Source organism: Chelonia mydas, chromosome 7 (assembly GCF_015237465.2).
Source record: "Chelonia mydas isolate rCheMyd1 chromosome 7, rCheMyd1.pri.v2, whole genome shotgun sequence".
Classification (NCBI taxonomy): Eukaryota; Metazoa; Chordata; order Testudines; family Cheloniidae; genus Chelonia; species Chelonia mydas.
The window spans coordinates 90,845,769-90,857,945 of NC_057853.1; the positions used below are offsets into that span (position 1 = coordinate 90,845,769).

The 12,177-nt window shown below is 35.6% G+C and overlaps 1 protein-coding gene across 4 annotated transcripts in view; it reads left to right on the plus strand.

Annotated features, from left to right (window-relative positions):
- The window catches only part of HECTD2 (HECT domain E3 ubiquitin protein ligase 2), a 70,838-nt gene that overhangs the window by 45,789 nt on the left and 12,872 nt on the right, over positions 1 to 12,177 (plus strand). For all 4 annotated transcript variants that reach the window (XM_043552360.1, XM_007059410.3, XM_037904970.2 and 1 more), the window contains 8 exons: positions 1,866 to 1,962; positions 2,525 to 2,632; positions 5,101 to 5,233; positions 6,033 to 6,121; positions 7,589 to 7,747; positions 9,936 to 10,010; positions 10,903 to 10,990; positions 11,260 to 11,366. In XM_043552360.1, coding sequence (XP_043408295.1) covers positions 1,866 to 1,962; positions 2,525 to 2,632; positions 5,101 to 5,233; positions 6,033 to 6,121; positions 7,589 to 7,747; positions 9,936 to 10,010; positions 10,903 to 10,990; positions 11,260 to 11,366 — 856 coding nt within the window. The remainder of the gene's footprint in view (positions 1 to 1,865; positions 1,963 to 2,524; positions 2,633 to 5,100; positions 5,234 to 6,032; positions 6,122 to 7,588; positions 7,748 to 9,935; positions 10,011 to 10,902; positions 10,991 to 11,259; positions 11,367 to 12,177) is intronic.

The following is a 12,177-nucleotide window of genomic DNA, read 5'->3' on the forward strand; positions in this document are numbered from 1 at the left end:
CCATTAAAGAATAATTATCAAATGTCAGTGAGTTTCTTTCTAATGTGGTTAAGTCTCGTGGCCTCCTGCACCTATGTCACAGGACCTAGTGGTCCCTGTCTGTGAATGAAGCCAATGCAGTACTAGTTAGCTGCCCATTAAATTCTCAAAACAAGGACGATATGAGAGCACTTCTCATCATCCTGTTTTATACCTCATGATCAGGAATATACAGAGGCAAACCTTGGAAAAAAAGATGATTATTCACCAGCAAATGTAGTTCTTTAGAGGGTTGCCTCTGCGTATTCACACTCTGCTCCCATCTTTCTCTCTTCTTCACAACTTTGTTCTCGCGGGATTATGGAGTTCACTTGGTGGTTGTGGGCTCCATAATCCTTTGTATAGGCTTGAGTCTCAATGTTCAGAGCAACAGTGGAGTGTTTTCCAGAAAGTTCCTGAAACTCAGCTGTACCAGGCCACACATCCCATAAATGTGAACAAAAGAAATACACTCAACTTAAAGTTATTGGTAAGTAATCTTTTATGTTAGGTTTTATAAAAATTCTTGATAGAAATGCTGATGCAGTTCACATACACTTCTTATTTTTTTTTGTCTGTTGTTAATGTAGCTGTAAATTTTTGTATTGTAACAGGACATGTGGACCACTTCATCAGTCTTAGAGTTAGTTTCAAATTGATTTTTAATGAGTGGTGTAGAATATTTAATAAGTTCATTTTTAGTTTACATGGTGAATCAATGTTTCTGCTGTATTCTTTAGTGAATGATGTCTCTGTTGACTAAGAATACTAACTGTTGGCTTGTGGCCCATATAATGTTGTTAAAGGTGAAGGATGAAAGAAACTTTAGGTATTATATGAAAGATGACACTGGTTTTTTGACAGATAGTACAGTGGACTAATACGCTATCCTTGCATGTTGGGGGCCCAAAGTCCAAATTCCTGCACAAGTTCCAAGGCAAATTTTGTATTGGGAGGGAGTGTCATACTTCACTGTAGTAGCTTTATGATATGTATAATGTTCTACACAGTTGTCAGAGAATAGGCTAAGGAGACAAATAACTTTACTGCATGTCATGACTGAATACTAGCAGAGCCACATGAGGAAGCTTGGACAGCATCTACATGCTCTGTTCTTTGCTCAAGTTAGTGCTGTCTATACCCTCACTTTCATGAGAGCTTAAATTTAACAAAGAAAACTAACAAAAGAACCATAGGTGTTTGTCACTTTTGGGATTCTTGAGTGTTTATCGTTCTTAATACTGATTGATTGAAAAATAATGTTACTAATGGCCTGATCTTTTCAGAAGTGCTGGATACCTGCAGCTCCAAATGTCAATCAGGCCCCAGCAAATAGCATAAAATACAAGTATTTACATTATGTGCTTTAATTGACTGGAAAATAGTAGACATGAGACGTCTTTTTTGCAATCAAAGTCATTTAAAAGTTAAGTTTTTTTTTTTATTCTTTAGCTCTGCTTAACAATTCAAATTTAGTATTTAATACCAAAGATACTGTTTGCATACTATAGTGGCTGGCTTTCTTCTTCAGTCACGTGAAAGTGCAATGATGGTAGATGCTACGATAAAGATTAAAGGTCTATTGTGAAAAAGTATATACAAATACTTTGAATGCTAAGTCCTTGTTAGTTAACACTAAAATGGTTTGCACAAGATTAAATTAACATCTGTGCACACAATGCAGAAAGAACAATAGCTATTTCAGAAGAAGAGTTATTTACAAATAACTCTTATAAAAATATTAACGGGGGAAAATTACTAAACTGTAATACACAGATTGATTCTTGTTTTATTATCTTTAGTAAAAATTACACCTTATTTAACTTCCTGTCTATTTTGCCATTCAGGTTTTCTTTCTGTCAGTATCCATTCATTATTTCTATAGCAGCAAAAAAAGTTATTATTCAAAGGGACTCAGAACAACAGATGATAAGCATGGCACGGGTAAGTAACTTTGTGATAAATGATGTTCATGTAAAAATAATGTTGTACATTTTAGTCTGTTAAACATTCTGTAAAATTATTCGTTGCGATCTCTGAAATTTAGGGCTAACCTCGTAAGAAACAAAATTAGATCATTCTGTAACTTCTAGTCTGCAAAAGGCCATGAAGAATGCTTACACAGTGTTCTTGTTTTAGTTTGCTTAGGGCTGTGGTAGCTTCATAAATGTGTTTCTACAGTATAATGTGCTGTTCTTTAGTCTTCTGCAATATATGAATCTTCCTTCACCACTCCCATGAGTGACAGGCAAGCCAGATTAATGAGGAAGATAATTTTGAGGGAACACATTTCCCTGAAACGCATTGTTAGTTGTCAATTTTATTCTGCTAGTGTGAACAATGATAGATCGGAATACAAGAGTACATATACAGGTCACAGGACACGGTGTTGGATATAAGGGAGAAGTGGCTGTTAAGAGGAAATGGTGCTAGGTACTGAGGGCTGATCTGGCTTCTTAAGCAAAAATGTTGTGTATGTAAAATATTTTTTTTTTATTCCAAATAGCAAAGCCTAGTGGACAAAGTCTCTCGCAGGCAGAGACCTGACATGAATATGTTATTCCTAAACTTGAAAGTGAGAAGGATGCACCTTGTTAGTGATTCACTTGATGAGGTACAGAAAATGGAAATTAATTAATGTTTGTTGAAAAGTATCTGTAACATTTTTAATTCAGTCTGATAGGACTTATTTCTGTAGTGAATCTATTTAAAACATTTGTAATGGTAGCTGAGGAAACTAACCATATTTTCAGTCGTTGTCTCCTGCACATTTACCCACTTTACACACACAGTTATGTGCATTTTGTGTATGTACATGCTAACTAAAAATAAATTTTAAAAATATTAATGTAAAGTTAACCCATTAATAATACTGTGCATAATCATCAGATTATATTGTATCATATTCCAAGGTAGGAGTTCCAACTTCTTCTAAGTAATGCTTTAGATACTGTGTGATTTCTTCTTTCACGACCTTCTCTCCTCAAGTTTTATAGTGTAGGAGCACAGTGTAGTAAAATCTCATTCTGTGGTTGGCAAGCTAGTGTTACCAAGATAAGGGGTGGGGGTTGTTTGATTTGTAAAAATCTACAGAATCATAATTGCAGTGGCATGGCAGGGGGGCTCACTTCTCCTCTAGTGGTGTTCCCCAAGGGTCAGTCCTAGGAAAAGTCCTATTCAACTTATTCATATATGATCTGGAGAAAGGGGTAAACAGTGAGGTGGCAAAGTTTGCAGATAATACTAAACTGTTCAAGATAGTTAAGACTGTGAAGAACTTCAAAAAGATCTCACAAAACTAAGTGATTGGGCAACAAAATGGCAAATGAAATTTAATGTGGATAAATGTAAAGTAATGCACACAGGAAAAAATAACCCCAACTATACATACAATATGATGGAGGCTAATTTAGCTACAACTAATCAGGAAAAAGATCTTGGAGTCATCGTGGATAGTTCTCTGAAGACATCCACACAGTGTGCAGCGGCAGTCAAAAAAGCAAACGGGATGTTAGGAATCATTAAAAAAGGGATAGAGAATAAGACAGAGAATATCTTATTGCCCTTATATAAATCCGTAGTACGCCCACATCTTGAATACTGCATACAGATGTGGTCCCCTTGTCTCAAAAAAGATATACTGGCATTAGAAAAGGGCAACTAAAATTATTAGGGGTTTGGAACAGGTCCCATATGAGGAGAGATTAAAGAGTCTAGGACTTTTCAGCTTGGAAAAGAGGCGACTAAGGGGGGATATGATGCAGGTATATAAAATCATGAGTGGTGAGGAGAAAGTGAATAAGGAAAAGTTATTTATTTGTTCCCATAATATAAGAACTAGGGGCCACCAAATGAAATTAATGGGTAGCAGGTTTAAAACAAATAAAAGGAAGTTCTTCTTCACTCAGCGCACAGTCAACCTGTGGAACTCCTTGCCTGAGGAGGTTGTGAAGGCTAGGACTATAACAGAAAAGAGAACTGGATAAATTCATGGAGGTTAAGTCCATTAATGGCTATTAGCCAGGATGGGTAAGGAATGGTGTCCCTAGCCTCTGTTTGTCAGAGGGTGGAGATGAATGGCAGGAGAGAGATCACTTAATCATCACCTGTTAGATTCACTCCCTCTGGGGCACCTGGCATTGGCCACTGTCGGTAGACAGGATACTGGCTTGGTGGCCCTTTGGTCTGACCCAATATGGCCATTCTTATGTTCTTATGGGTCCCCCACTCCAGGTCCTGCAGTTGGTGGACATTTTGATAATACAGTGTGGTCGGAAATGGGTCAAGTTGGGTATCATTCAAAAGTCCTTTCTCCAACAAACACTATGGCACCAAACAGGACAAGCCTGGAACAATTATGTAGCTATACATTAAAGAAAATATTTAAAAATAATTTTTTTAAATTATACTTTAACACAGGCTTGTCATATGTGGCAGCCCTCATGAAGTTCTGTTGAGGCTCTTGACTGACAATAATGTGTTATCGGTTAATGCCCAGAACGTGATACCTGGATTAATATTTTTAAGGTTGCAGATTACTATAAATGGAAGGAATGCTTGAAGTTGATTGCCATCATCGGTTAAAAAGGTGATACCATTGAAATTATGATTCCGTAGATTTTAATGACTCAAATGACACTTCACTTACCTTTCTATCATTAACTTGCCCACAGAATTACACATGCTCCAAAATTATTAAATACTTTAGGCTTTCTTCTTCCAATTTCTTACCCAAATTTTTAACCCACTGCTGCCATACCCAGGACCCAGTTACTCACAGAGAGCATGGATGAGAGCTATTTGGTGCCTTGACTCCCAAGATGGCTTCCAAGCCTGGACAGAGACCTCATGAGTCAGGAGGCAGAGCGGCCAAACAATTATGATTAGCTAACTCTCCCAGTCTAGACAGTTATTTTCATATAAACCTGAATTATGAATTAGAATTCAGTAACTTTATGGATTTATATTTCACTCGAAATAATAGCTGTAGAAATAAAATAAGAACATTTGTGTTATCCAGAAGTTCTGTAATATTAAATATGTTGTGAGTCTCTGATTTATTTAATTTTAATTTTTTAATAGCTGACACGGAAGAGGGCAGATTTGAAAAAAAAGTTGAAAGTTACATTTGTAGGGGAGGCTGGTCTTGATATGGGTGGCTTGACAAAAGAATGGTTTCTTCTCCTTATTCGCCAGATTTTTCACCCAGACTATGGTGAGTCCTCATAATTTACTTCTTTAAGATTAACAGATTAAAAACAGGATTAATTAAAAACAGGGATGGATAGGCATTTTTAGTTTTTCAAATGTTTAGCTCATCCACCTTGGATCTTTTTTTTAATATTCTCTATTGGGTCACGTAGCCTGAGCCCTCCAAGCCCGAGTCGGCTGGCAAAGGCCAGCTACAGGTTTTTCTTTGCTGTGTAAACATACCTTCAGTGTCTGTAAGCCGAAGCACAATAATTGTGTATAGATGTGGGACTTGCCTGCATGAGGGCCAGCTCCTTACTTGAGAATTGTGAGCATGGTAGTCAGTATTGCGCTATCCAGTGGGTCTCTGTCTCCTCAACTTCTAAATCACATATCCCAAGACCATTATTAGAACATATTTTGCTCTTGTTTTTTCCAGCAATTTTGACTCACTCTAACACTCTAATTTTTGGCTCCATAAATATGGATCTTAAATACAATTCTTTAGCAAATTGACTTTAACATTGTCAATTTCACTGTTGTTTGGTGATTTCTGTGAGACAGCCCACAACCATGCCTTACATGGCAATACAGCTTGTGACATTAGTGTCAGTGAATATGTGCCGGCATCCTTCAAGATTGCCAAACAACTACCTGTACTGCTGTGGAAAGGAAGGAAAGTATCTAGAATGAAGGCACTCACTGATATACACACACTGTTAGCTAAAAAAAGGATGAAGAAAGCATAAGACAAATATATGCTTTGGGGGGATTTTTTTCATTGCAGATAAATAATGTTGTGAAATAATTTTTACATTCCACAGGTATGTTTACATATCACAAGGATTCACACTGTCACTGGTTTAGCAGCTATAAATGTGATAACTACTCTGAATTCCGATTGGTTGGAGCTGTATCCTTTGCTGTCCACTTGAAGGTGCTACCTGCATAGTATTTTAATGAGTTACTAAATGTAAAAACAAAAAGCTAGGAAGTTCTGATTAAGTATAAATATACAATATCAGAATTAGTTTTTATTATGCTTTTATTTTTCAGTAAAAGATCTTTTTTTTGCTTTAAAGAGCTAAACAGAATACACTGACTAGTGATTCTTGTAGGAAAATTAAAAATAAGGAAAATACATATTGTGTGTATGTATACATATACATTACATACAAAAAACTACATTAAAATAATGTAAAGTCAGGAAAATCAAGCACTCCAAAGTTAGGAAATTAAGAATTAGATTTTTTTTAAAGTATGGAACTCCTATTGGTAACCAGTTTAAAATCTATTTTATAATTATAGTTCATTGACCATAAAGTTTCATCTGTAAAATTGAATCTTTGGTTGAAAAAAGTAATTTCTTGCTGACTGTTAAACCAGTTGACATATAATCTAGTATAGGTTACTCACAATGCTATTATAAATGACATAACTTGTCAACAAAATGATTAGCAATAAATAAACTGAATTTTTTTAAAAAATCATTAAACAGTATAGTCATTACAAATAGAATGAATACATACAGTAAACAGGATTTAATCTGCTAAATACAAAAAGAAAAACAGCCTGGTGGAATAGGCAGCAAATCGGATGGCTTATATATTTGTTTATTAGAACTGGCATATTTAGTAAATGGAAACCAATAGCCTGGTCTTATATTTAAGCTTTGTATAAGGAAAATATCCCATGCTTTACCCAGTTGGCTGCCTGGCACAGGAAGGTTAAACTAATGGGATGTAATAACAAATCTGGCAGTAACCAGTAACAACCACAAAAGACGGGCAGCTTCTCTTGATGGATAATTAACTTCTCAGGTACAGCAGTAATCATATTGATTTGTACAAAAATGTCTAAAATCAACCTGATTTCTCATTAATAGTTCCCAAAAACTCTGGATCTTTGTGCAGTCCCACCAAATATGCCTGAATAGGCCAGCTGGTGACCTACACTGTCAGCATAAGTTTGTCTTAATGTGTTTAATTTTTATGGAATCATTGGTATGTTAAGACCTCTGTAGAATTTTTTAGATTAAAGATACCCATATCTATAGTTTCATTTTAACTTTTTTTCCATATTATAGTAGTTCAGAAAATGTTTCATGCTGTATTAGAATCTTAAGTATGAAGCAATTCAAGTGTTGAATAGAAGTGCATTATTTGATCATGTTAATATTTTTTAGTTTAATAATTCTTACATTAGACAGTAGACTCTTAAAAGAATGATAGAAATGTTGAAAAAGGAACATATTTTCTTGCCTTTTCAGTTTTGTTTAATACTTACAAAATACTCACTAACAGTGTAAAATATTCTTCCAAAAGTGATTTAAAAAGAATAATAAGAATATGATTTTCTACTTAACATCTGACATGTATAGCTTATGGGACTTGCCGTGTATAACAGTATCACCTTGGATATTCGCTTCCCACCTTGCTGTTATAAGAAACTTTTGAGTCCTCCCATTGTTCCCTGTGATCAGAACACACCTGTAGGCATCAGTGATGTTTCATTAGATGACCTGTGTCATATTATACCAGTAAGTAAAAAGCAGTATTTTAAAGGATAGTTTATTTAAATAATTGGTTTCATTTATGGGTGCTTGGGTGCTTCTGTTTCATTTAAATGTTGCAAAACATTTCATTTTATAAGCCCCTTTTTTATATGCTTTCCAAACCACTCACCATTTTCTCTCTTCTTGAAGATCTTATTTATTTATTTTTTGCTTGTAAAAGATTGAACAAAATTTTCCCTTCTGCCATTTAAGTTATGGGAGTTTAAAAAAGCAAAACTACACACAAACTCATGAAACTTCACTTCTAAGAAATTTACTATGCAGAACGCCACTCTAAGAGACCAGTGCTATATTTTGCAATCCATGGTATCACTAGATGCAGTAAAACTCTCAACGGTGTACGTGAGTCAGTTCTGGATCTAAGCATTCTCAATGAAGTTACAAATGGCCTCAGCCATTTAATTGACCTCAGTTCCTCTATAGCCACCTGCTAGATCATTATTAGTCTTCATTCCTATGGTTTAAAAAAGCCCATAAAAGTTTTGTAATGGCCAGATTAATTTCTAATAATTGTAGTGGGGTTAGTTTCTACAATTGAGTAGGAATATTCTGAAATCTGCATCAGCACAAGATGACATATCCTAAAAAGAGTTTGGGAATCAAAAAAAGGTGCCCCGTGCAGTTGGAAGATGTCGCTACCCTATCATTAAGGCACTTTGTATGCTGATGGGTACTTGCATTAGTATTATTTTTTTGTGTGGCACCATATTCCAGGGTAGGGGTAAGAAGCATGAGCTCAGTCTTAAACTTCCCCCCTGGATTGAAGTCTGACCTGCTCAACTCCTTTCTTCAGAAGTCTCAGAACCTTCGACTTTGAAATCAGAGATGATCTTTCGGTCCAGCTTCTCCAACAAAGAAACCATCAGATCATAAATTGAAGACAAGATCTTCAGATCTTATTTTTCCTGCCAAGAAACCACTTTATCTATCAGTAGGTTCCTTTTTTGAATACTGAGAGTCATAGCTCCTCTTGCAGTCATATTGAAGAGGAAGGGGGAGGCAAAGCATTCCTCCAGATACACATACGCAGGCCAGACAGTAGATTTATGAAAGTGCATAGGAGCCTAAAGATGCAGATAGGCGCCTAGTGGGATTTACAAAAGCACTCTGTGAGTTAAGTGCCTAACTCCCATTGACTTTGAGTGAGAGCTAGGTACCTAACCTACTTAGATATTTTTGTAATTCCAGTAAGCACATAGCTGCATGTTTAGGTACCTATTTACCTTTGTAAATCTGGCCTATGGTGTCTTCATGCCACAAAGAGAAGTTACATAAGCATAAGATGGGCATGGAATGGGCTATTTAGTTACCATCTGGACACACTGAGCCTTTCACTCAGGCTCATCACAGTTATTTGGGCATTGTGGGAGAAATACATTTCTCCCTCAGTAAAATGCCTCTGAATCCCCACTGTAGAAGGATAACATACAATAACAGAACCAAGTGGTGTCAAAGGAGTACTTTTTTTTTTTAAATTGAAGAGCTGCTCTCCCAATATTAGCATCTGATCTTGACCCCAGTGTCAAGAGTGTCATGATTATTTAAACAACATAAAGCTGGAAACTAAACTTCAAGTAGCAGCCCTACAAATTTGCAAAATACATATGTTCTGGATGCAAGCATTCCAAGCAGTCACTCCCCTGGTAGAATAAGAGTTTAGTCTCTGTGGCACTGGGACTCCAGCTCACTTATTACAGACCTGGATACTAAATTTAATCTACTGGAATAAGTGTTATATAAATGTGGTAGGCAAAATACAGAAGCAGCCCCTTCTCTATGAGCTCTTTGTTTAGTTGTACCTTTATTTCAAAGGTAACATCTGGGGAACGATTACTGATAAATCTCCCTTTTTTCCATTTGTTTAAAAAAAAATCTAACAGAGTTTTTTTAGGTCCATTTGTAGCTGATGTTTGAAAGATGAATTCAGTATGAACATATTGGAAATAAGTTCCTTTGCCTGGTGAGGGGAAAAATTCAAAATATAGTTATTAGTAGTTGAAAAATAATTTCTGCACATGTGGAGTAACAGGTTGCTTTATGTATAGTATGCTTTAATGTGCAATTTTGCCCAAGGTGTTTCTCAGTAGTAAATTGTTGTACTTTAAAAGGACAAGGTGGAATTGTAGCTAATTTAGTAATTTTTTCCCCCCAGGAGTTGGCCCATGGACTAAGTGAGCTTCTATCCTATGAAGACAACGTTGAAGAAGACTTTTATTCAACCTTCCAGGTACTGTAGGAACACAGACTCTACAGTTTATAGTAATTATTGGTCCATCTCAGGAGATTTATTCATAGGTAGAGTAGTCCATGATAGAGAGTGATTGCTGATTGTCTGGAGTTCAGTGGGGTTGGGGTTAAAGAACTATAAAGCTTGCCCTAGCTTTGAAAGAGTCAGTTTAGCCTGGAAGGTTGGCCCAGACAGAGGCTTGCTGTAGCTTTGGAGGATTTAGTAAATTTGGGATTGAAGTTGGCCTGGAAGCCTGATTTAGGCAGAGACCTACCTAATTTGAAAGACTTTACCTAATCTGGGAGCTAGTTTTTGGCAAGTGCTTGCACTAACTATTTGATTTACTCCAGTCTGGAACACTGGCTTAAAGAGAATCCTGATCCAGTTATGAAAGATTTGGTATGCCATGGGAGTTTTAAACTAAGCAGAGGCTTGCTCTAATCTGGAATGATTTAGTTTAGCCAAGGAAGCTTGGGTTTAGGCCTGCAACAGCCTGAAAACGGTTGTTAGGCCTGACATAGGCTTGTTAATCTAGTTCAAGGCTTTTTTGCTTTAGCTGGGAATTATATTGTTATCAGCTGGTATGAGAATTTTTATAACCTAAATTATTTTCAATTTTGTGGGACCTACAATTAAAAGAGAGTTTATTTCTTCTAATATATTTAATCTCCTAAATCCTTTTCTGCGTCTTTCTCCTTCATGGTATCTGAGTCTTACCACACAACTAACACATTTTAAATAGTGTATTTGTTTGTTAAGAAAAATACTAAAAAGTATAACGCATAATTTTTAAAAATCTCTCAGAAATATGCAAAACTATTGATAAGTGATTTATTTGCCATAATGGACCAAAGGTGTTACATGTACTATACCATCTTCTCTCTTTCTCCAGGTTTTTCAAGAAGAATTTGGAGTCATAAAATCTTATAACCTAAAGCCTGGTGGTGATAAAATTCCAGTTACGGCTCAGAATAGGAAAGGTACACTAAAGATATAAGTATGCCAACTGCAATGCACCAAACTTCACTTGTAACTATAGATTTTGTTATTTAGCTGAGTAGTAAAAATAAAATTCAGAATGAACTTGCTAATATACTTTCTATTTATAATGCTACGTAAAGTAAAATGTATTTTAAAAGTTTTAAATTATTTCAACTCCGTTTAAGATAATACATTAAATGATAGTCTGAAATAATTTTATTAATATCTAATAGAAAGGGTATCAAATGTTTTTTGTGTTTTTTTTTAGAATATGTGCAGCTTTATGTTGACTTCATTCTCAACAAATCAATCTACAAACAGTTTGCAGCTTTTTATTATGGATTCCATAGTGTCTGTGATTCATATGCATTGATGGTAAGAATAAGATGAAAAGTCTTATAGTAAACTTTATTTAATATTATCTTAAAGTTTGGTTTACTTCTATTATAAATCTGTGACAAAGAATTGAAAATGACTGATCTGAATTAGATAAATAAACTTTAATAATTCAACTGACTTTTTTCAGTGTTCATAGAGGCTCTGATTCAGCAAAATATTTAAGCAAATGCCTAATTTTAAGCATATGAGTAGTCCCACTGTGATCAATGGGCCTTGCTGAATATAACCACTCAAGAAAGAGATCTTGGAGACATTGTGGATAGTTCTCTGAAAACATCAACTCAGTGTGCTGCGGCAGTCAAAAAAGCTAACAGAATGTTGGAAATCATTAAGAAAAGGATAGATAATAAGACAGAAAATGTCATATTGCCTCTATATAAATCCATGGTATGCCCGCATCTTGAATACTGCATGCAGATGTGGTCATCTCATCTCAAAAAAGATATATTGGAATTGGAAAAGGTTCAGAAAAGGGCAACAACAATTATTAGGGATATGGAACAGCGTCCATATGAGGAGAGATTAATAAGACTAGGATTTGTCAGCTTGGAAAAGAGACAAGTAAGGGGAGAGGGGTATGATAAAGGTCTATAAAATCATGACGGGTATAGAGAAAGTAAATAAGGAAATGTTGTTTACTCCTTCTCATAACACAAGAACTAGGGGTCACCAAATGAAATTAATAGGCAGCAGGTTTAAAATGAACAAAAGGAAGTATTTCTTCACACAATGCACAGTCAACCTGTGGAACTCTTTGCCAGAGGATGTTGTAAAGACCAAGACTGTA